This window comes from Pipra filicauda, unplaced genomic scaffold (genome assembly GCF_003945595.2).
Source record: "Pipra filicauda isolate LSUMZ 115617 unplaced genomic scaffold, ASM394559v2 scaffold305_size881528_pilon, whole genome shotgun sequence".
In the NCBI taxonomy this organism is placed as follows: Eukaryota; Metazoa; Chordata; class Aves; order Passeriformes; family Pipridae; genus Pipra; species Pipra filicauda.
This window is the reverse complement of record NW_024104427.1, coordinates 497,297-518,887: the sequence shown is the minus strand read 5'-3', so window position 1 is coordinate 518,887 and position 21,591 is coordinate 497,297. Positions and strand designations below refer to the sequence as shown.

Sequence of the window (21,591 nt, the reverse complement as noted above, 5' to 3'; positions counted from 1 at the left end):
ACTCAGTACAGAAATTAACAATTCCATTTTTAAGAAAGCAAAATTTTTATGCAGTGCATAACTGGAGAGGTAATATTTAAGGACATTTTTGTGCGTTTGGAATAAATCCTTCTATGTAGAGGTTTAAATACTGATTATCTCAGTCCATTTTCATTCAAAACCCGGCATGGCATGAAGGGAGCAAATATTTCTGAAAGCAGCTAGGACAATAAGTCTGATTTTCAGACTGATGGAAAAACATTAAATATATGTTTTTCTCTTTCATTACCATATTATGTTTCTAGTAAGGGCAGTGAATAATTTCCCAATTTGGCACTCTGTTTCATTAAGCAAATTGTTATTAAATCAAACTTAGTTGGCTCCTTCTCTGATTTAGAGGTTTTACCCACAGCCCATGAAACAGGCTGATGGCAATACCATCAGAAGGGGACAAAATTTATGCCATGAAGAGAAGTTTCTCCTTCTACCCTTGATAGTTTTACTGCATCAACAGGATGCTCTGCACACAGGCTCAGGTTAGTTTGTGCCCAGGTATAAAATGCATGGAGAATCTTGCACAGGGTGTGAGAACTGCTTTTCTATTCTGCTGACTCAAAAGCCAGAAGTCAAAGAGGACCAGCACTAACTCCCTGTGATTCTACCACTCCCTGGACAGCCTCTTCCAGTGCTTGACAACACTTTCAGTGAAGAAATCTTTCCTAATAGCTTATCTAAACCTCCCCTGGCACAACTTGAGGCCATTTCCTCTCATCCTGTCACTCATTACCTGGGGGGGGAGACCAACCCCCATCTCGCCACAACCTCCTTTCAGATGGTCTGTCGTATCTGGCAGTCACCAATTGCAGTAGCTCATCAATTAGTGAGATTTTTATATAATTTGGTGCAGCTGGTTATTTTGGAGACATCATGAAGGCAAACAGAACATGGGCTGCATAGCCCATGGCTTATATCTGATGGTCCAAAGCCAAAGTCAGGGTGCAAGTACAACCCCAATGATCTGATTCCCGCTGTGAAGCTGGAGAAAAGCCCAGAGCAATAGCCACAGGTCTCAGGAATTGTTCATCAGAGCTGCAGCTCAGCAGCAGAGAGGGTGTGGGACTACCCAGCTGAAATGTCTTATTCATCCAGTAATTGCAACTGGGTTCACCTGGAGAAAGCTCATCTCCAAACCCCAGAGCCCTGAGGGTGTAGTCAGGACACTTTGCTTCTGCAGAACAGCCCTTAATGGGAAAGGCTCTGAAGCAGCTGCAAATGTGGATCAAAAGCATGTGGGAGGTTGCACCAGCACCGGGCACCTGGCCAGGCACAGCGTGGGCTGGCACTGCCAGATTCTTGTAAATACAGGAGTTGTGACAGTGATGTGGGAAATTTAATGTGAAAGCTGGGCTTGGTGGCAGAGTTTGGGTCAGGAGTGGCTGCTGGGAATGGAGTGGGAAGTAAGGGGCAGTGACTGGCTGAAGAGGTTCTGGAAAAGGACCTAATTCAAGGAACACATCTTTATGAGTTGTTTCTTTAATGGTCTTGGCATGAAGAGCTGCAGTTTGCTGGTGGGAATTCCCTGCTGCGATGACTGCCTGTTGTTCAGGCTGTGCTTTGCAGTCAGCAGTGAGCTGCCTCAAGTTGGGATTTCATCTGACCTGCAGAGGAACTGGACATGGCTGAGCAAAGTGGGGGAGATGCATGCCCTCAGGAGAGGACAAGGAGCTGTTTCTTTAGCCACATGAACCAGACAGGTCATCTTGGAGACAACACGAAGATCCTCACTTCCCAGTTTTTGGGCTGACATGGGGGTTCAGTTGAAAAACATACCATTAATAAAATATTAACTGCATATTTATGCTTCTTTGTCCTTTGGGCTGCAAGGAAAAAACAATGAGATGTTCAGGTAAAAGTTTTAGTGTGTTTGGTTGAAATTTCAGGTTCAGGACTAATGCAGAGGTGTCAGGAGGGGCTCAGGTCAGGAAAGCAACAGTGTAAAGTCTGGTGGAGGAAAGTCACTTCTTCAGAAAGGTTTTGGGGTCTGAGGAGGGACTAGGTAAAGGATGAACAGGAGAATCCATAAAAAATGATTTTTCTAAACGGTTTAATTCTGTGCATGTCTGCCCAGGAAGCTCATATTGACTTGATCCTGAACAATTTTTCTGATTTTAAAAACTGCAACAAATCACAAGGAATTGCATGTGTGCTTCCCTTGAAACACTCATGTAGCTGCATGTCTGATTATAATTACGCTCCTGTGAAAATTTTTGGTGGACCCAAGGACTTAATCCCACAAGCCTCACTGATCACATCACTGTACGTGAGAATTTATGCTTGTGGGATTAAACCCTGCCTTCAGCAATGAAGCAATTAATTGTTATAAGCAGAAAACATGCAGGGGTGGGGGAAGAAGGGACAGGCTACAACACACTGCAAGTGAAAGAAGATCTTTTGCTGCTGTGGGTACATATCTCTGTCACTGAGGCTGGCCCAGGCTCTGGGCTTACCAGGCAAATGGTGATTTACTCCACTTGACCCAGAGAGGGAAATAAAACCTGATTTTAATTCCAGCTGCATAAGCATGTGTGTGCCAGACATGCTTTCCCAGAAGAGTCCCTACAGTTCATCACTCTGGTTTGCAAATTCCCTGGTAGCCAGAGAGCTGCTGGGGCTGTGCATGGCCACAGGCATGGGAGCAAACTGCAGCCACAGCGGGGAGTGACCACCCACCTGAGATTGCCATGGGCCAAACCAGGTGGACACGTTGTGTGGATTAGTGAGGAGAAAGCACGGGAAAGGAGGTTTGACTCTGAGTTGAAGGCTGAACAAAAAAAGGATGACTCGGTTCAAACACTCAGCTCTCAGTACTGCTCCATGGGAGGTGTTTCTGCTTAGGCTGGATTGGAAGGCCATGGTAGCGTGTCAGTGCTTGGGAAAGGGATTGCACAGCCCAAAGAAGTTGTCCAGTTTCCTCATATGACCTTCACCAGCTGAGCTGCAGACTTTAACACACCTTCCACTTGCTTGGGGCTGTGATCAGAGCCTTGCTCCTGTAGAAAGTATTTTTCTTCTTATGGAAAGGATCTTTCCTCAGTTCTTTTCCTGAAAATCTTCAGGATGCTTCACCCAATACCCCAGCACACAGCCATGTAAAGCTGAAGTTTTGCAGAGGAGCACACCTTCACCTGTTACTCTGGAGCAAATGTGAGGTTCAGAATTAAACCACACTGAAGTCACCTGGTTATCGAGGAGGTCTCCTCTACACAATGCTGGTTCACCTGCTGATAGTGAATCTCATCCCTGGTGTAAATCAGGAAAGACATGAGTTCACCTGTTGGTGGCTTTACCCCCTCCTGTAAATTATCACTGTCCTACTGAAATTAACTGAAGATCCAGAGTGAACTGGTTATGTATTTCCTCCTCAACAGTGAGAGGGTAAATTAAGATTTCCAATAGGCAAGAAAAGCAGTTTGGAGCTGGTCCTTAGCCCTTTCTGCTGAGCAGAAGGCGACCCTTTGCCTTCAGTAAGTTTTAGAGTAGTGGAAAGGTTTGATATTGGCATTGTAAATGTATAGAGCAGTATTAAGTTGCTGCATCCATGATGGTCAAAAGTTACAAACCAAGTAAAGCTGGATTTTTCCTCAGTCATTTAATTTGAATATTTGGGATAGGAGGAAAAAAGAAACACTGACACACCTGGGCGTTTCTTTCCATCTGTATGTTGCTTGAGTCTTCAGAAATGGTCTGTAGCCCTTCTAGAGATGGAGGAATGGAGCTGGAGCAACCCCAGTTCCTGGGACGTGAAGATGGGCATCTCTGATACCTTTTGTTTCAGAGCTATTTTCTACCGAATTTGTCGAATTTCCAGTTTCTCTGTCATTGTCTCCTTGGAGCTGAAGTGGGAAGCTCACCCGTAAGGGCCTCAGGAGGCAACTGCTGTCCGGTGGTCGTGTGACCACTGGCCTGCATGGGGTGCCTCTGCTGAGAACTCTGATGCCCATATTTGAATAAGTAGATCACAGACATTCAGGATGTTCTGCCAGGAGCCCCAGTGGTTTGGCAGATTTTCCGAAGCTCATGCCCCTTCTTGCTTTCATTGATGTCCGTCTTAATTATTTTATATATACACCATTCCTTGCTGCATGAGAGAGCGTTCTGAGTGTGTGAGAAGGATGCTTTGTTGTCTTTTATTACTCATGTAATTAGGCAGTACTGGTAACTTTATGTAAAGGAATATGAAAATAATTAGGTTGCTTTCGGCCAAACTCCTTGCAAACTTTAGAAGTCCCTGAATTTAGATGAATTTTATGTTTTTCCAGGGTTGTTGTAGTCTCTAAATGAGTTTAACTAGTCAGGTTGATGGTTCAGCTTGTCTTTTTAGGGCTTTCTGTCCCTTTGTTGTTATATATCAACCTCTTAAATCATGAATTAAGCCACTGCCATTAATAGTGGCTGGGAAACATCCTCATAGTTAAAACTAGACCAGCCCACACGCTTTAACAGTCTGCAGTGAAAATGCTTGTCACCAGCTCTGCGAACAGTGGAGTGTGCAAGTCTTAAACAGCAATGGCTCTATAGGACTAAGGAAACAAATGGAAGGCTTGCTGTTTTATTAGTTCAACAAACTACATTTCACTCCTGTCTCTATTTCCCTTTCTGTGTAGCAATATATGCCCAGTTCCCAAAACGCTCCTGTAAACAATAGTGAGGAAAGCCTTTTGTGTGGCTTTCGCTAAGATTGCAAGTTGTGTGGGCAATGCAAGTCAACAGAATTTCAATGAGATTTGCAAGCCTGTGTGCTTATGCAAAGGGAAGTATTTCATAATGCCTGTTCTCTCTTAATTGACTTATTTTTTTGCACACCGTAATTTATATGAAGGCAAAAAGGGAAAGTGCTTTGACAAAACAGTCAAGGCTGTCTTTGAAGAAGCCAAGGAATTTTTTGTCTGGGTAGATTTATTAATTCTGTAATTAAAACACTTTGATGCAAACATGACATACTCCAGAATTTGTAAACTGCTGCTCTGCTTAGTGCTCCAAAGGTTTTGTCTCTTCACGTTACTCAGTGTTCTGCTCTAAATTGTACATTATATGTTGTTCTGTGGACTGCTTGAATTATTTTTAGTTGGGTTTTTTTTGCCTTTTTTTTTTTTTTTTTTTAAATTTTGATGTTAAGTCAAGTCTTTACCATTTGAATCCAGATGTTACTGAAGAAGTTCAAGTTCCTTTTGTCTGTCTTGTGTCCTCATTCATTCTTGACGTCTCCACAGCCATCACTCTATTATGAGAGTGAAGAGGGATTTAGGTACCTCTTGCAGAGTACAGATTGATGTTCATAATGAGCAATACAAACCTCTACCTACTATACATTATACAAAGAATATGTGGACAGAGTGTGTGTGTGTGTGAAATGGTCTGAACTTAAAGTAGTGGGGTTACACTAAGTTTATGCTGGGTACTCCAGCAGACTGTGAGTGTGGCTTCCCATCCCACTGGTTGCAGACAGTTTTTTGCAGGACTGAACATTCCACATTTTCATTTGGGCTGCATTTTTGCCCATCTCCCACAGCAGTGCCGTGTCTGGTTTTTGTGTACTGGTGGCATCTTAAGAAAAATACAGATCCTGCCATGGTTGATAAAATCACTCACTGCATAGATGGCAAGGCTGAGAAAACCCCAAAACCCCACCAAAAACCCCTCCAAACAAACAATAAACAAACACTAAAAAAAACCAAACCAAAACAAAAGCACTTTGGATGCCTCCTACGATGTGACCTTACTGCTTTTACATTGGAAGTTTCAACGCCATATGAGGTTGTGATGGAGGCTGGTAAAATGCTTCTCTCCAACCTTTTGCATCTCTGGAGTTTTGAAGGACTTGGTGGACTTTAAGAATGTTGTCTTGCCTTTTCTCTGCCTTTACCTACAGAGGCAATGACATGAAGCTATGCTCTTCATCTTGACTCCAAGACCACGGAAGCAAATTTGAAGACAGAGGCCCATGTGGGTCACAGCTGACACACGAGGGTCAGTCAGGCAGACATGGGAAAAGGGAAGCAAAAGCATCTCAGCTACAAGCTATTGGTAGCAGCAGAACCTAGTCAGGGAAACCTCTCTGGAAGACCTATGTGGTTGGGCTGGACAAGCCTGGTCCTTGGCAGTCCTGGATTTAGATATGTTGGAGTAGGTGGTCATGGTCAGAGTAAGAAGGTGTATCTCAGGGGGCTGAGAGTGAACTGAGATTCCTGGCATGGTGGTGGTGATTCCTGGAAAATCCTTTGGGAAGGGTAACTAGTCTGTTGCTACTAAAATAGCCATTCTGGATCTTGAAGGGCTTTGCTCTAACTTCATCTGCGTGTACTTACCTGATGTGCTGGCAGTGGAGGGGTGACTTCATGGGACCTTTTCTGTGAGAGAGGGCCATGTTTATTGACATCCCTTTGAAAGAGGCAACAAGCATGATTAGCATTTCTAGTTCAATAGTGAAGAACAGGGCCATGGAGCTTGGATGTGGGACCTTTAAAGAGTTTCCTTCAGAGGAACCCAGACACCAAGCCTGGTGTGGGAACTCCTTTTTCTTGGAAAGATACTTAGAAGGGATGGGAAAATGGGCCCTGAGAATCTGGACATCGAGACTGCTCTCTCTTCCCTGCCCTGTTGCAGAACAGCTCACAGTGCTTCATCCTCTCTCTGAAATCCCAGGTATGAATTCTCTCAAAGCCCGTTAGCCAAAATGTTTGTGGCATAAAATGGGTGTGAGAGTGTGAAGGGGAACTCTACAAAGTGGGATGTGGGGCTGGGGTCCCCTGATCACGGTGCAATTCCTGTGGGAGACAGCCTCTGTGCCCTTGTTCCCATCCACACTATTACAGTCACTGCTCTGTAGCACTGGGCAAAAATACCCACTTCCAGTCTCGTAATATGCTGCCCAAGCAAATGTAAAATATTTAATCTGGCATTGCCAAAGGGGTGCTTTATGACTTATGCCAAATTACATTATATAAACATAATTAAAGGGTTAGCTTTGTTTGAATCTGTCATTCTAAGCAATAAAGATGTCAGATAATTTATTGTTGCATTTTGATACTCACCCTATGAAGCTAATAACTGTTTTTCTGTGTGCATGTATGTATGTATGAGCAGTGTACATGGAGTTTGTCTTTTTCAAAGGTGATCAAGTCTGAAGATGTTGCTCATAGAATCCAGGAACACTGTCTGCTACAAAACTGTCTTCCAGAGTTTGCTTTCGAACCTAGATGCCTGCAGTTCCCAAAACTGCTTGAGAAGGCTGAGAGGGAGTCCCTCCCTGTGCACGAGTGGCAGCAAGGATCTGGGAATAGGAGCAGGGAGGTGCTGGCACCACTGCTGGGGCAGAGCTGGGCTTGTTCTGGATGCATTAAAGGTGGGACATGACCCCTGCAAACCAGCAATTGTCAAGCTGTGATGGGCAAGGATTTTACAAAATGAAACATTAAAAACACATGATACCTCTCATGAAAAAAAGGATTTTTAATGAGTTGTTTCTCCTGCACTGTAAACCCTTCATGCCTGCCAGGTTTTGTTTTGCCTAGTAGCAGGTGCTTCACCAAAGATCCAGCACCTTATCTGAGTCTTGTCCTTGTTTTAAGGGTGGAGGAACAGAGGTGTGACTAACTGGCTTATTGAAGATGGGGGAGGATTCAGCTGGGCACCTGCTTGTGCTGTGGGTACCGAATGGGAGCAGTTCTTGTGCAGTACAGGATGGAGCAGAGCATGGCCAAAGCCCAGGGCATGTCCATCCTTATCTGGCAGGGAGCTGGATTGGTTTCAGCTCGTGATGGTAGGTGCTTCCTACACCAGGGCTGGCACAGGCTGACATGCTGGGTATACCCTCAGCTTCTGGAGCAACAGAACACTCTCCCTCTCTCTCTATTTTGAGACCTGTGTTACAACCACTAAGTTGATGGAAAAACAAATGCAAATCCTGTCAAGTACTAGGACAAATATTTTTAAGGCTATTTCAGGGTTTATAAAAAATATTAAACTAGAAAGTAAAATACACTTTATTAAACTGTCTTAATTTATAGTCAAACATATGGACTCTCTGCTGGGGTACAAAAAGTAAAGATGCCTCTGAGTCTAAGACTTGGGTTATCAGTGTCTGAGAGTATTTAAGAACTCGTAGGTGCAATTATAGTCTTGAAATCTTCTGTTAAGATAGTCTTTCCTTAAAGTCAGCTTTCCTTATGGCTGCTGAGTGCACTTATGGAGCTGTAACACGCTGTTTGTTCACCTTTCCAGAACACTAGGTTCACACAGAGCTGAGTTTGTCAGTCATTCATCATTCCTACAGCATAAAGTATCCTATTTAACACTGAGACATTGCTGTTGGATGCCTGAAGAGCCCAGGCATACTAGAAGATTAAAAAAAAAGTTCAATAAAGACCAAGGGCAAAAATAGTTTCATGGGTTTTCTGTTTCAAATTAGACTCTTAAAAGCCTCTTTCCCAAATTTCTTCTATCTGAGTTTCGGATCCAGTCTTAAATGCTGGGTCTGAAACCCCAAATTACACCACAGTTTGTGCCCACATCAGTGATGGGATGGATCCAAATAGCAGATATAACCACACCGAAACCCAGGAAAGTTTTGGGTCCACTGCCCAGGTTCAGCACAGCCCCTTTGCCTTGTGGATCCTCTCTGCCATGCTGGACCCCCATCTGCCCCTCCACAGCCTGCCCACCCCATATCTAATCCACCCAGGGCCAGTTTGGGTAAACATAATCTATGATATAAATATAATAGGATCTGAGTTAGCTTTGAGGACTGGTAGGGGTTAAATCTTTTATAAGTTCAATTAAGAAATTAAACTTGGTGGGAGACCTGCAGTGCTTCCCAGTTGTTCTCCAAGTATCACAACAAACCTCCTCATGTTAGGCCTGGTATCTAAGGGGGTATCTGGCTTTGTAATCTGGGGTTTGGGCTCATCTCTACCCAAAATATTATTTTAACCACTCTTTGTATTTAATTTCCATACTTTTCCTTCGGTATGCTTTGAGAAAAGATTCTGCCAAAGACAGAAATGCTTTGAGCCTGAAAAACATTTTTTTGCCGTGTATATGGAAGGCAGTGTTTTGCTTGGCTTAGCTTAAGAAATACATGGCACAACCTGCATGAAATATTTGAGGCTGTGAGGAGACATGAGTGATTCTTAAAGAAAAAAAAAAAGAAGAAAAAAGTTAGTTTTCATTCAATGGTCTCATTTACTTATAGCCACACCTAGACAGGAGATGTGGGGCAGAGCAAGGAAGAAGAGTTTATCTATGAACTTGTAAAATTAAAGTTGTTATAAAGTTAAAAAGAAACAAAACAACCCCCCAAAAAAGCTCAGTCTCACGGCAAGGTTTCTACATATGTGAGCAGGAGTTAAACCATTAGTGTTTGATAAAAATTCATGAGGCTTTCAAAGTACCAGGGGTTGAGATGAAAGCTCTGCCTTATGTACCCAGGCTGTGGGGAAAAGGGCTGCCAAGTGCCCTTGTCCTCACCTGGGTGGGCTTTTTCTGTGGAGGGTCACAGTATGGGGAGGAAGGCTCACGGGGAGCCTATAGGGTCAGTTAATGGTTCAGCAGACCTGCTGACAGGGCCCTCCGGAATTTTTCAGTCTGACTTCCATCTCCAAGCAGAGTCAACATCAAGTCTCTACCTCCATCAGCTCCACTCTGCTCTGTGCCTCTATGTGTCTCCCAACAAAGGTGTGGAGAGGAGACAGTAGAAGCAACTGAATCTGGCTTGACCTGCTCTTTAGCACTGAACCCAAACTAGAGCAGCCCCTGAGTTGCCTCATTTCAGGCTGGTGCTCCTTGGAGATCCCAGGGGAAAAAGATCTTGGGGGTAAAGCAGATTTGTGGCCACTCAGTCTGTCCCCATGCCTGTTCCTCCGCAGAGTGGTGCACACAGGCTGTTTGACCCTGTGTCTGAAACACATGACTTTGATTTCCATCCACTGCCTCTGCCCGTGCTGAGATTTTGGCTACAAGAAGAGGCTGTGATAGTGAGCACTGGTCCAGGCAGTGTGTTGTCACGCTGCCTGCCAGCCACACATTGGGTCAAGGCAAGGGGAACTGACCACTGTTTGTACCCTAATACTCCCAGAGCCCTTTGATACCACACCAGAGCAAACCAAGGTGATAATCCTACCTCTCAGATTTCCAAAACCAAGCCAGAGCCCCATGGAGGGGTAAGATGTGGGCAGAGGAAGACAGAGGAGGAGTTAGTGTTTCTGCAAGACGTAGCAGACATAGGATATTAGGTGGCTCCTTGACACTGCTCCTGCTGCAGCTGGTGAGCACTTTGTGCTCTAGTTTGCTTCTAGTTCATTGCTTAATGCCTTGCCTGGCAGTTTTCCTGACGTGCCTCACCTGCAAGTGAACAGCTTCTCTTGCAGACCCCAGCAAAGCAGACCATGCCCCAGTTGGGAAAGTTTCTCAGCGAGATGCTGGAGAGCCTGGAAAAGAGAATGAGGACTTGCAGGGGCCAACTGGCCTCTGGTCCAACCCTCTTGCTCCATCCAGGCACCTTTCCACTTGTCAGGGGAGCTTTTATTTGTCCAGAGCAAACAAAATTATTAGGAAGGCAATAAAATAGTAAGGCTGAGGCTCTGTGGGCACCTTGTAGGACGCTGCTTGCTTGCTTCTGAAAAGTACTGTTTTGTTTTATTTCTTAAATTGCAAAGCGTCCTTTAAAGGTGGCCTGGGATGCTGCCCAGGGCAGTTTCTTCAGCACAGGGGAAAGTGTGTGGATCTGGTAGCTGGAGATGGATGAGATCAGCAGCCTAATAAGCTAATGGTTTTTGGAAGTTTGAAAAATCAGTGGTGGCATGGGCCAGCCTCTTCCAGTGGCCTCTGTGACCACAGCACAGCATGGGCTCCACACCAGCAGCTGTCATGTCCCGCGTCTCTTCAATGCCTCTTCATTTTGCTAATTGCTTGTAAGAGTTTGATAGGCAAAACTGGTGTTTTGGAGGGGAAAGAGAAGATTCATAGACTTTTAAATTAAAATGGTCAAAATGACACTGGTCAAAATTTTTTGAAGCCACCAGTCCAACCAGTAGACCACACCGTGGCTGGAGCAACAGCTTGTCCTTTGTAGCATGCTGGTCTATTTTCCTTAGCATGTCCATGCTAAGAAGCTTCTGAAGACTTCCAAGACTTAATTTTCCTCTGTCAGTCTCCCCAGCCCCAGGGCAAATCTAGCCAATAAACCAAAAAGAGGTTAGAAACTGCACTTCTAACTGGGAGTGTTGGAGTCCAGATGATGTCCACAGTTGTTCCTACGGCTTCTCTCCTCAAACCCATCTTTTCCTGCTGCTGGAGTGAATCTTTACCGGTAGAGACACATATATGGCACTGGGACAGGGGAGAGAAAAGCCATCAAGAAGAGTTTGCAGGACAGATGGTTCCTCCCATGTTCTCCCCAGCTATAGCAACTTCTCTAATCTCACTGTCAACCCTTGAACTGTTCAGCCCGTTCTCTGTAGATCATCTCCAGTTTGCGCTTTTATCATAACTGACAGGAAAAAAATTCCTTTTGAGCAGAAGAAACTTTCTCTTCCTCAAACTCCAGGAGCAGAGCTCATGCATGTGGACCTGGAGCTTTTGCTGCAAGAGCCATTAAATCTGTTTAATTTGGCTGCATTGGTGTGCCTGGTGCCTGACGGTTGGGCACCCTCCTGCAGGAAGATCTGGGCTTTGGGAAGGGTCAGAAGAAAAATAGGAAATTGAAAACCACTCTCAGGGAGTGATGGTTTGCCACTCCTTGATTAGGAGGATTTAAATAACCCATTAGGGAGCAGCCAGGAGCATTATCCCCTGCACTCTCCAGCAAGAGCAATCTGTTGCTGTTATGAAGTGAGCAGCCACTCTTTTTAGAGCCATGCACAGGAGCTTCATGGCCCACTGGATGATGGGCTTAGGGGCTGGAAAACGATGTTTTTGCTTAGGAGAGAGAAAGCATTGAGCAGGTGGTCTCAATGAGCAGAGCTGTGAGGGAAGGGTACTACTTCACCATGGCAGTACAGTGATCACACATCCCTGAGGATGTGCCTGGTTAACAGTGTTTCCATCTGGGGCTTGAGGGAGAGGAGAAAGCCCCCTGCCCTGAGCGCTGGGACAGTGGGATGTGGCTGTCAGGATGTGGCACTGAAATACCCACCCAAGGCAGCAGAGGTCACTGGGCACGGGGGGCCAAATTTTAGCAGAGGAAGAATAAGAGGAAATGAGAGAAAGGGAATGAAAAAATTCTTGGTTCTGGACAGAGTGGTCAGTCCCCCTAATTCCAAGCAAAAATTCCATTGCCAAGCAACCATTCAGTTGCCAGGGGCTGTTATGGTCGTTAGAGTAGCCACAGGGACTGTTACGGTGGTTGGAGTAGCCATAGGGCCGGTCTGCAGGGCTTGAGTAGCCACAGGGCCTGGCACAGGGGTTGGAGTAGCCGCAGGACCAAAGAGCTTCAAAGGCCACAGGTCAAGGAAGGCCCCAGGAAAGCAGAGGGGCTCATCCCCTGCCTGGTGCTTCCCACACACCTCTGGGCCCTCAGGCTTGCAGGGCAGCTCCTGGGCTGACCTGGGAGAGGGGCATTGCCAGCAGGGCCTGGGATCTCTGTTTCCTGCTGGTGGCTGCAATCATGGATATCTGGAGCCATGGGAAGATGTCAGGCTATTTCCTCAACCTCTACAGGGTGGAACTCCCACATTTGTTCAGGTGAGGGGCCTCTTCCACCAGCCTCCATTCTCTTCTCCTGTCTTCTCCATCCGTCTTTCCCCTGCCATGGCAAACTCCCATCCTTTATCTCCATCACTTCTATCTGCTCTTGTACCTGCCTTCCCCAGCCCTGTTCCTCCCTGTAACACTGGGGAGGGGTGGGGATGCCATGCTGCCAGGTGGGGTAAGAGATTGTGTTGGGTTGCTCTGCCCAATTGCCCCACCTGGGACACCGTCCAACACCCAGAACAATCCAACACTCTGCCAAGGAACTGGACCCAGCATGTAACCTTGAGGAAAACTTCTGTGGCAGGGAACTCGGAGTGAGAGAGGAGGAATCCCCATCTTCATTTATCCACCTTCTGAAGACTAAGATGGAAGTCCGACTGATGGAAAAGACTCTGGCAGAGAAAGATGAGGTGAGAAAGATGGGAGGGTGTTGTGGCATGGTTGGGAGGGCTTGTGGTTTTTTGGAGCGGGGCACCAGCAGGCAGATGACTGGTTCTGGGTGAGGGCAGCCATGCCACCCTCACTCTGTTGCTTCAGGCCTTCAGGCAGAGGATGAAAGTCATCGTCGAGCGGTGGAGGGCCCTGCACGCCAAGAGGGCTCAGCTGAAAGACCACGTGCAGAAGTCTGGGAAAATTATAAAGGTATGCCAGATGACATGACCTTGAGCCACACCACCCACTTCTCCCCACCCTTGGGGAAGAGAGTCTTGGGCCAGTACTCCTGTTCAAGTCTCCCTTGAACCTGGAGGTGTAAGGAAGAGGAACTGCATGGCACGAGGTTTTGTACCACATACACAGAAAAGTCTTACTAGAGCTTGAGTGAGAGAGAGCTTGTCCTGTACTAGTGGGATCTACTGAGGGCACCAAATGTCCCCTAGGAAGGGTCTCAGCCTTGCAACTACTGTTGGCAACCAACTGTCTTCCAGGGACAGAAACAAGTAGGTCTGAAAATCAGAATGTCATCCCAGCCACCTGTCTCCAAGACCAAAGGGTCAACGCAAGAGGGATCGCCCTGTAAAATGGGGAGGGAAAATATTCCTGGGGTGCTTCAGTACTAGACTCTACCCTCTGAAAGCATGCCCTTCCAGTGCTGTTAAGTGACCCAGCCCCATCTTTCCTTGCCTTCCTTTCCCTCTCTGTTTATGTGCATGCATGTGTGTTGGTGGGGGAAACCACCAGGAAAATGAAGAGGTACGAATCCTGGCTCTGAAGATAGACAGCAAAGAGAGAGAGGAGAATATGCAAAAGGAGAGTGAGCTTTTGAAAGCTAAGATGAAATTGGAAGCCCTCAGAAAAGAGCACCTGAAACTCTGCAAAAAAGTACAGAAGTACTCTGTCTTCAAGAAATACCTGGAGGATGTGGTAAAGATCTCACAGGTGAGTTTGGATGTGAGAGAGACAGATCATGGTCTTGGGAAGGGCCTTACGTAGGTGTTGAAACTAAAAGAGATAAGGCAAACCCACTGGATGCTTGAGACCTCAGATGGAATGGGAAGAGGTTCCCTGCAACCAAGGTGAGCCGCAGGGAGGAGAGTTAGGGCAGGAGAACTGGAGCAGGAAAGGAAGTCTCATTGAGAATCACAGGATCACAGAATAGTTAGAGTTGGGGAAGAAGGGAAGATCTTTCATCTGGGGGAGGTGTTGGCCCTGGTAAGGGCAGGGTGCCAAATGAAACAAGGCCTGCAGCTCGTGAGGGGAGGGCGTAAGGTTACTAACACCAGGAATCCTGTGCTGTAGTTTGAGGACATCGTGGAAGTCGCTTCACGGTACGCGTTGCTGGTGAGGACACACAAGGACCTTCTGCAGTCACAGCAGGGGCACAAGGAACTGACTGAGCAAGACAAGGTGCTCCTGGAACAGTACAGGGCAGAGAAAGAAGCTGAGATGCTTCAGTACAAAAGCAAGCTGGCACAGCTTAAACTACGTTTTGACCAGGCTCAGACCGACATCCGCCTCTGGGTAAGGAACTGTGGGGCAGGCAGGGGACGATCTCCAAGGCCTGTCTCTTTCAAGATCAGCTGATGGCTCATCCTTCAGCCATGGGGTCATGGCAGGGCCCAGTAGCAGTCTTTGTGATGGGAGGAGGTTCACCATTTCACCCCTCCGTGGGGTTGCAGAGGGAAGAATGACGGACCAGGTCTGGAGCCAGTTTGCCATCAGGCAAAGCTGGAAAGCACCTGGTCTAGGAGGGTGGCAGTGGCATGTGTTGCTGCCAGGATATCAGCAACCCTGCTGAGGGTAGCACAAATAGGGCCTGAGGGGAACCAGAATGAGGACTGCAGGAGTGGAAAAGAGATGGGGAGGTTCCAGGAGCAAGGAGCAGCTGTAGTGGTTCCCAGATTTGCTGAACCACCTCCAGCACAGCCTGACAAGGACGGGTTTTTCCTAGCCAGGCAGATGAGTGTGGAAGTTAGGGTCTCCAACCCAGGTGTTCAGTGCTGAAGAAGCATCTTTGCTGGGGCACATCCCCATGCTGCGTATCTCCTCTCCTTCTAGGAGACTTGCTGGACTGACATCCAGAACAGGACTTCCAAGAAAACCAAGAAGCTTTGGAGCATCAAACTGGCCATCCATGACCTTTTCCAGTCCACCAACATGCGGCTGAATGCGGACTGTAAAGTGTCGGTGGATGACAGCCTCAAACAACTGGACATGGTAAAGCCAAACCAGAGCCCCATTCCCTGCCCAGAAAGAGGAGCAGCAGTGTTTCTCAGCTGCTCAAAGGAGGAGAGAGCCCACCGGCCCAACAGACATGTTCCTTTCTCTCTCGGGCATGGGGAATGGGCAGGGGATACCAGGCAAACCTGTCTCTTCTGAGGAGGCAGAGCAAGGTGTGGGTCCTTGCCTGGCGAAAGGAGTGGGAGCCAGGCAGGCTGGGGCAGGAGATGCAGGACATGCAGATCAAGCCACAGCCAAGGTTGGGTTTCATTCACCCATAGTCTGAACTCAGACTTGCCTACGAAACTCCATTCTGGTGGTGCAGATCCAGCAAGGCAAATGCTTATCTCCCTGTTCAGTTTGATCGGTGACATTTGGGGCCAACGAATCTCTCTCTGCTTCCTATTCCCATTCCTGAACTGAGCTCTGCCATCTCTCTTTCCCACTCTAGATAAAGCAGTTTATCCAGTACCTCAAAGACATCCATCTCTGTGGGGGACAAGAAGAAGCACCAGTGAGCAGCTACACTGATGAAGCCAAAGGGGGCCTGACCTGCCCTGACAACGAAGTTTCAGTAGGTTGGGAAGGGAAAGAGGAGAACCCTACAGATATTGTAGACTAAAATAAACAAACAAACAAACAAACAAACAAACTGTTTTAAGGTGTCTCTTCATTTCCTGGGAGGATTGGACATGTCAGAGCAACTCCATCCCACAGCTTCACCCCCATTGGGGTGCCTCGTCTGGCAGATGGGGTTCTGGTTGCAGGAGATAGTGTTCCTGCAAAGCATGCAAGATCATGAGAGCAGGCTGGGACAGTAATATAGTTTCCAACAGGGATCAGTACAAGTGTTCACATTTGGATGTCCCACTCAGCCTAAACTCTTATATATTTGAGAGAGATGTCACAACAGGGTGGGGAGACTGTGCTTCAGGAGAGCTTCAGAGAGTTTCCACCACATCCAGCACATCAGTGGATACGGATTTCTCTGCACAGTCATGTGTTACAGACTAAAGCTCACCTTCCCCCTCAAGCTGTTAGGGGGAACGGACATAGGTTCTCCACACAGGTGGAGAATGGACATAGGTGATGGATGAACCAGCCAAAGCTACCTCACCAAGCATTTAGCTGTTCATCACATGTGCTGTCATGAGGAATACAAAACAAGAGGACTAACAGTGTCTCCAGGGACATACTGTGGAGTTCAGGTCAGGCTCCACAGTCTTTTGGGGAGGACCTTTTATTGGACCAAGGATCCAATGATGTAAGCTTACAGATTTTGAGGCAAGAGACCATTGATCAGACACTCTTGCTCCCTGCTCTCCAGTAGTTATTCCTGTTCTTAGACAAAGGACTTCCTGGGGGAAGAAGAGCTTCCAGGAGGAAATAAAACTCTCTGAGACTGGTGAAAGGTTGCACAGTGCAATGTAGAAATGATGCTCAGCACTTCCCAGGCTTTGGGTGGGATTTGGAAGAAGCAGGGCTGGAAATGGAGCATCTGGAGATGAGCAATGGATCTTTGGGGACATATCCCCAAACACTAATTCAGAAGGGTTTTTCCATCTTCCTTATCCTCACCATGGCACAGTATCCTTGCAATTTCTGATTTTTTAGGGCATGGGCTAGGCTAAATTTGGAAGAATTAAAACTTGGGGGAAAAAAGCAATTCAAATGTTTCAGCATAGTGAGTGTGAGTCCCAAACTGGTGCTCTTTTTAGCTAGACAGGTTCTGCCATCTATGCTTGGTTTGATCTTCCAAAATAACAGGGTGTGAACTTTGATATTTCCATGTTGTATGGCAAGAAATAACATGCCTGTAACAGTTTTAATCCTGGGTATTACCTCTCCTCCAAACTTCAGAGATATACTGATATACACACCCTGCCTTCCCGCATGCGGGCGGGTAGTTAGGAAGAAAAAAAATCCTCTTTGTGTGTTGGTACACGTCCTTCTAAGCAATCCCGATTTCCATAGGGATCACATGTGGCTGAAATGCAGCTGTTGTTGGTATCCTGTGTGCTTTGCAGTGCATTGTGCTCATAAATAAAAAGTGAGACAAATTTCAGTACCTAATATTTTACACAAGAGAACTAGATGAGGGTTTCAGAGCCCTGTGCCAGCACAGGAATGAATGTCTGACTTTTCTTACAGGAAATTTTAGGATGGTATCAATTTAATATATTGGATTGAATGGTCATGTGAATTGTTACCCTTGGGGTTTTTTTAAATATCTTTTCATGATAAAGGTAAAATCAACAAATTAAATCCTTTAATTAAAATCCTCTTGGCTGAGGATATGAATATTATGGAAATTATTTCCATTCGCTAGATATGCTTTTGAAATGAGGATACAGAAATGCAGAATTTACACCTCCAAAAGATGATATTTCTTCCACTATCTTGACATCAGCCTGATCCAGTTGTCTGCACCTCCCCATGTCACACTGCCATGAGTCAGGAAATAAAGCTTAAATTTAAGGCAGTTATAGAAAATCTTGTTTCTTGTTGGATTTTTTTTTTGTTTGTTTGGCTTGGGTTTTTTAATGAATTCATAAATGCCTCTTTTTAAATTAAAAAAAAGAAAGAAAGAAAAACCATACACCTTCTTCCAGGTGAATACCGACTATTGACTGAGACAAGACAGTGCAATGCCTCTGTTTCTGCTTTAAGTTCTAATATAACTGAGTTTTTGTGATATTAATTGGGTTACTAAGAGTGCTGGACACAGGCTGAAATCTGAGTGCATAACAGGAATCCATACAGTGGTTAAGGAAATCAGAGAAAAGTTATACTTGGAGTTATAAGGAAATAATTCCAAAGTATCTTCACTGAAACTAATGAGTTTATTTTGGATTCCTTCACTTGTAAGTAGGAGGTTGGCAATAGCAGGGATAAGAAAGAAGCTTTCTCTGAAATAGGAGAGAGAAAGAAAAGAATCCAATCTAGGAAATTGTGGAGGATTGGTCTCTTAAGAAAAGCCTTTTCTTTCTATAAATGTTTGCATTATTGGACATTTTAGGGAAGAAACAACTGTAAAAATTAAATGCAGTGGTAGAGAGCTGTGTGTGAGGGAGACAGGGCTGCTTTGGTTAAACTTTGAGATTATTCATGTGATCTTCTCTGGTGACATCAAATCTAAAAAAATGGAAAAAACCTCAAAAAAGATGAGGGAGAGTACTCCAATCCTGTCTTCACCAGTCCTCAGCAATGCAGATCTTTCCTGTGGGTTCAGGCAACCACTGGGATCCACTCCCCTTCCTTGTGCCACTTGGATGGGTTGTGTACAGATTTAAGACCAACGGTGCTGAGCTCAGTTTGGCCTTGGGGTCACTCTTCCATTAGGAAGCTCAAACCCCGGGGTGTGCAGCAAATCCTTCACTGTTACGGGGAATTGCAGCAAGCGCAAGGGCAGCCCAGTCACTTCACGTGAGTAAATTGGGATAAATTCCCAAGGTTACTTCAATTACATGATGTTTGTCTCATGTTACATCCTGGGCTGCAGGGTGGGGTGGTCCCAGTGCCCCACTACACATGCAGCTGTGCCCGTCTGGAGCCCCAGAGGTATTTGGGGTGAAGCACTGCCTTTTGTGCCCCCCAACACCTGGAGCCATTGAACTAAATGTGGAACACTCTGACTGGGTTTATCCTCTGCCAGGCTCACACCTTCCACAGTTCCTATAAAATGCTGTTTGCCAACCCACGAATACAACAAAGAGTCCAATTTGATTCTGCCTCTCTATTCTGCTCTGGTGAGATCCCACCTGGAGTACTGTGTCCAGCTCTGGGGTCCCTCAACATAGAAGGACATGGAGCTCTTGGAACGAGTCCAGAGGAGGCCATGAGGGTGCTCTGAGGGCTGGAGCACCTCTGCTACGGAAACAAAGAGAGCTGGGATTGTTAAGCCTGCAGAAGGGAAGGTTCTGGGGAGATTTTGCAGCAGCTTCCAATTCCAAAGTGTGGCTATAAGAGGGCTGGATAGAGACTTTTGACAAGGGCCTATAGTAATAGGACAAGGGGAAATGGCTTTAAACTGAAAGAGAGTAGGTTCAGTGATGAGATAGAGTTAAATCCTAATACGTATAAAATTCTGAACAGGAAAGGATAATCTTTCAAAGCAACTGCTCACACTTGTTCACTAACCCTTCCAAAATGTGTCCTGTGATATTCCCACACAGCATCAATGAATCACTGATTCAGGAGGAAACCGTGCTGCTGAATGACAGATGTTCAAGTCACCACTCATCCTCTGCCCCCTTGGATGGTGAGGCTACTGGGGTCTTTCTCCACATCTGCCCTTCTCTCCCAGTCCCCTCTCTCATTCCTTGCTTGAAACAGACACTTTCATTAATTTTTCATAAATACAATTATGTGTACGTTAAAGTGCATGGTGAGGAAAGAGGGAGATCAGAAACACCTAATGGGTGTTTCTGGGGTAGAAATTCCTTCAAGAAGGTGAACTTGGAGCATTTTTTGCCTCTACCTTACACCAGTTGATGGGTGGAGGGCTAAGAGTGGGGCTGGGAGCTGTGCATGGTTGAAACACCTTCCACCTGGAGCAAATTATCTTCATCTCAGAGGTGTAAAGTGCTCCTGCTAGTACCAGTGAAGCAAAATGGTGAGTGGGACAGGAGCCCTCTGGGCACATGCTCACCTGAGAGAGAGGCAAGGAAAGAGGAGCCCAGCAGACGTGCATGGGAAAAGTCCCTCAGGGAAGGGTGACATGGATGAGCCAGTAGGGTTGTGATTGATAAACCAGGGTTTGCTTTTCTCCATGAACATGACGCCTTGGGTAGATTTAGTCTGCTCCCTTTTCCCTTCATTGCAATTTTTGTCACAAGATTGAGCTATTAAAATGTTAATACAAAATATACAGTTGATCCGTAACATGATGTGTGCTTCTGACTGGTGCAGTTTTCCTCTCTGTATGCAGCTCCTCATAGAATGCTTGGTGTCCCTACACATTTTTTCAAAGTTCAAGAATTCAGGAAAAGACAACTTTCATGTAAGGTCAGTCTGATTGCTCTTGCTCTTCTGAAACACAGTACAGCAAGAGTTGAAGACACAGGGTTGCAAAATTGAAAAAAAATTCACAGTATCACTTCTGCATAATATCTTACTATGAGGGATCACAGGAACCTCTTGTTCTGGGGAAAGACTGATAAGAGACTAGAGTTTAGCATTCTACTAGGCCTAAGGGAATAGTAGTTGTAAATTAGCATAACAAAGTGGTATAAAGTGGCATTTTGGCGTAGTTTAGGTTAGCAATTTGATACAATTTTCAGCTTTTGGGATGAAATCTTCTGGGCTGGTTTTCCAGCTGGGAAAAAAAGCACACAAATGTGTGTAAACTTACTTAAGACAAATATTACTGAATAATCTCTGCATCTAAGGAAAGATAGGAAACTTTTCTCTCATTGTTACTTCTTATAATTCCTTCAGTGAATGTTGATAGAGCAGACACAGATGGTTTTACACACTGAAATGTGGGCTGGGAATGGTCCTTGCAAAGTAATGTCTATTTATTACATGGGAATCAGACTCACAGAATAATTAGGGTTGAAAAAGACCTCTAAAATCATTGAGTCCAACTGTTAACCTAACACTGAAAGGTCCAGCACTAAACCATGTCCCTAAGTATCACATCTACATGTTTTTTAAATATTTCCAGGGATAGCGATTCCACCAGTTCCCGGGGCAACCTATTCCAAAGCTTGACCACCCTTTCAGTGAAGAAATTTTTCCTAATATTCAATCTAAACCTTCCCTGGAGCACCTTGAGGCTGTTTCCTCTTGTCCTATCATTTTTTAAGAGTGCCATAAATCTTTTACAATGTTTTAAGTTTGTGGTGCAGTACAGAGAGCTGAGCTAGAAATGACTTCTGGAGCACAGCTCTATACATAAAGGTATCTGCAAAAAGCTCCTGTACAGAGCAAAAGTGCTTAAAAACTTGGTTTTTGCTGAGCCTGTGAGGGCTTCAGCCAAGGAAGGCTTGGTGTTGATGCCTAATGAAAAGCATAGTAATGTTGCTATAAATCTCTTGGAAACATCTGAGGTGGAGGGAAGAGGCTCTTTGGAGGAGGTGAAAAGCTGAGCCTGCATTCCTGACACACTATATAGGGTGAGTAGCTCGGAGCTGTGACAATATCCACGTCTGAGCCTCTGCACGGGACACCTTCCACATCTGCAAGATAAAGAGGAGCATTATC

At 45.7% G+C, this 21,591-nt stretch overlaps 1 protein-coding gene across 2 annotated transcripts; it reads left to right on the top strand.

The window, feature by feature from the left end:
- Positions 1-12,351: 12,351 nt before the first annotated feature.
- Positions 12,352-16,032, top strand: LOC113985010 (coiled-coil domain-containing protein 42-like). 2 transcript variants are annotated; one of them, XM_039383342.1, is made up of 7 exons: positions 12,352-12,717; positions 12,965-13,136; positions 13,264-13,368; positions 13,906-14,103; positions 14,464-14,685; positions 15,223-15,381; positions 15,836-16,032. In XM_039383342.1, exons 1-7 carry the CDS (start codon positions 12,641-12,643, stop codon positions 16,004-16,006), a joined length of 1,104 nt encoding a protein of 367 aa, XP_039239276.1. In that variant the 5' UTR covers positions 12,352-12,640; the 3' UTR covers positions 16,007-16,032. The 2 variants fall into 2 exon arrangements, with proteins under 2 accessions (XP_039239276.1, XP_027571334.1); XM_027715533.2 differs by having other exon boundaries at positions 12,357-12,717; positions 13,031-13,136.
- The last annotated feature ends 5,559 nt before the right edge of the window (positions 16,033-21,591 follow it).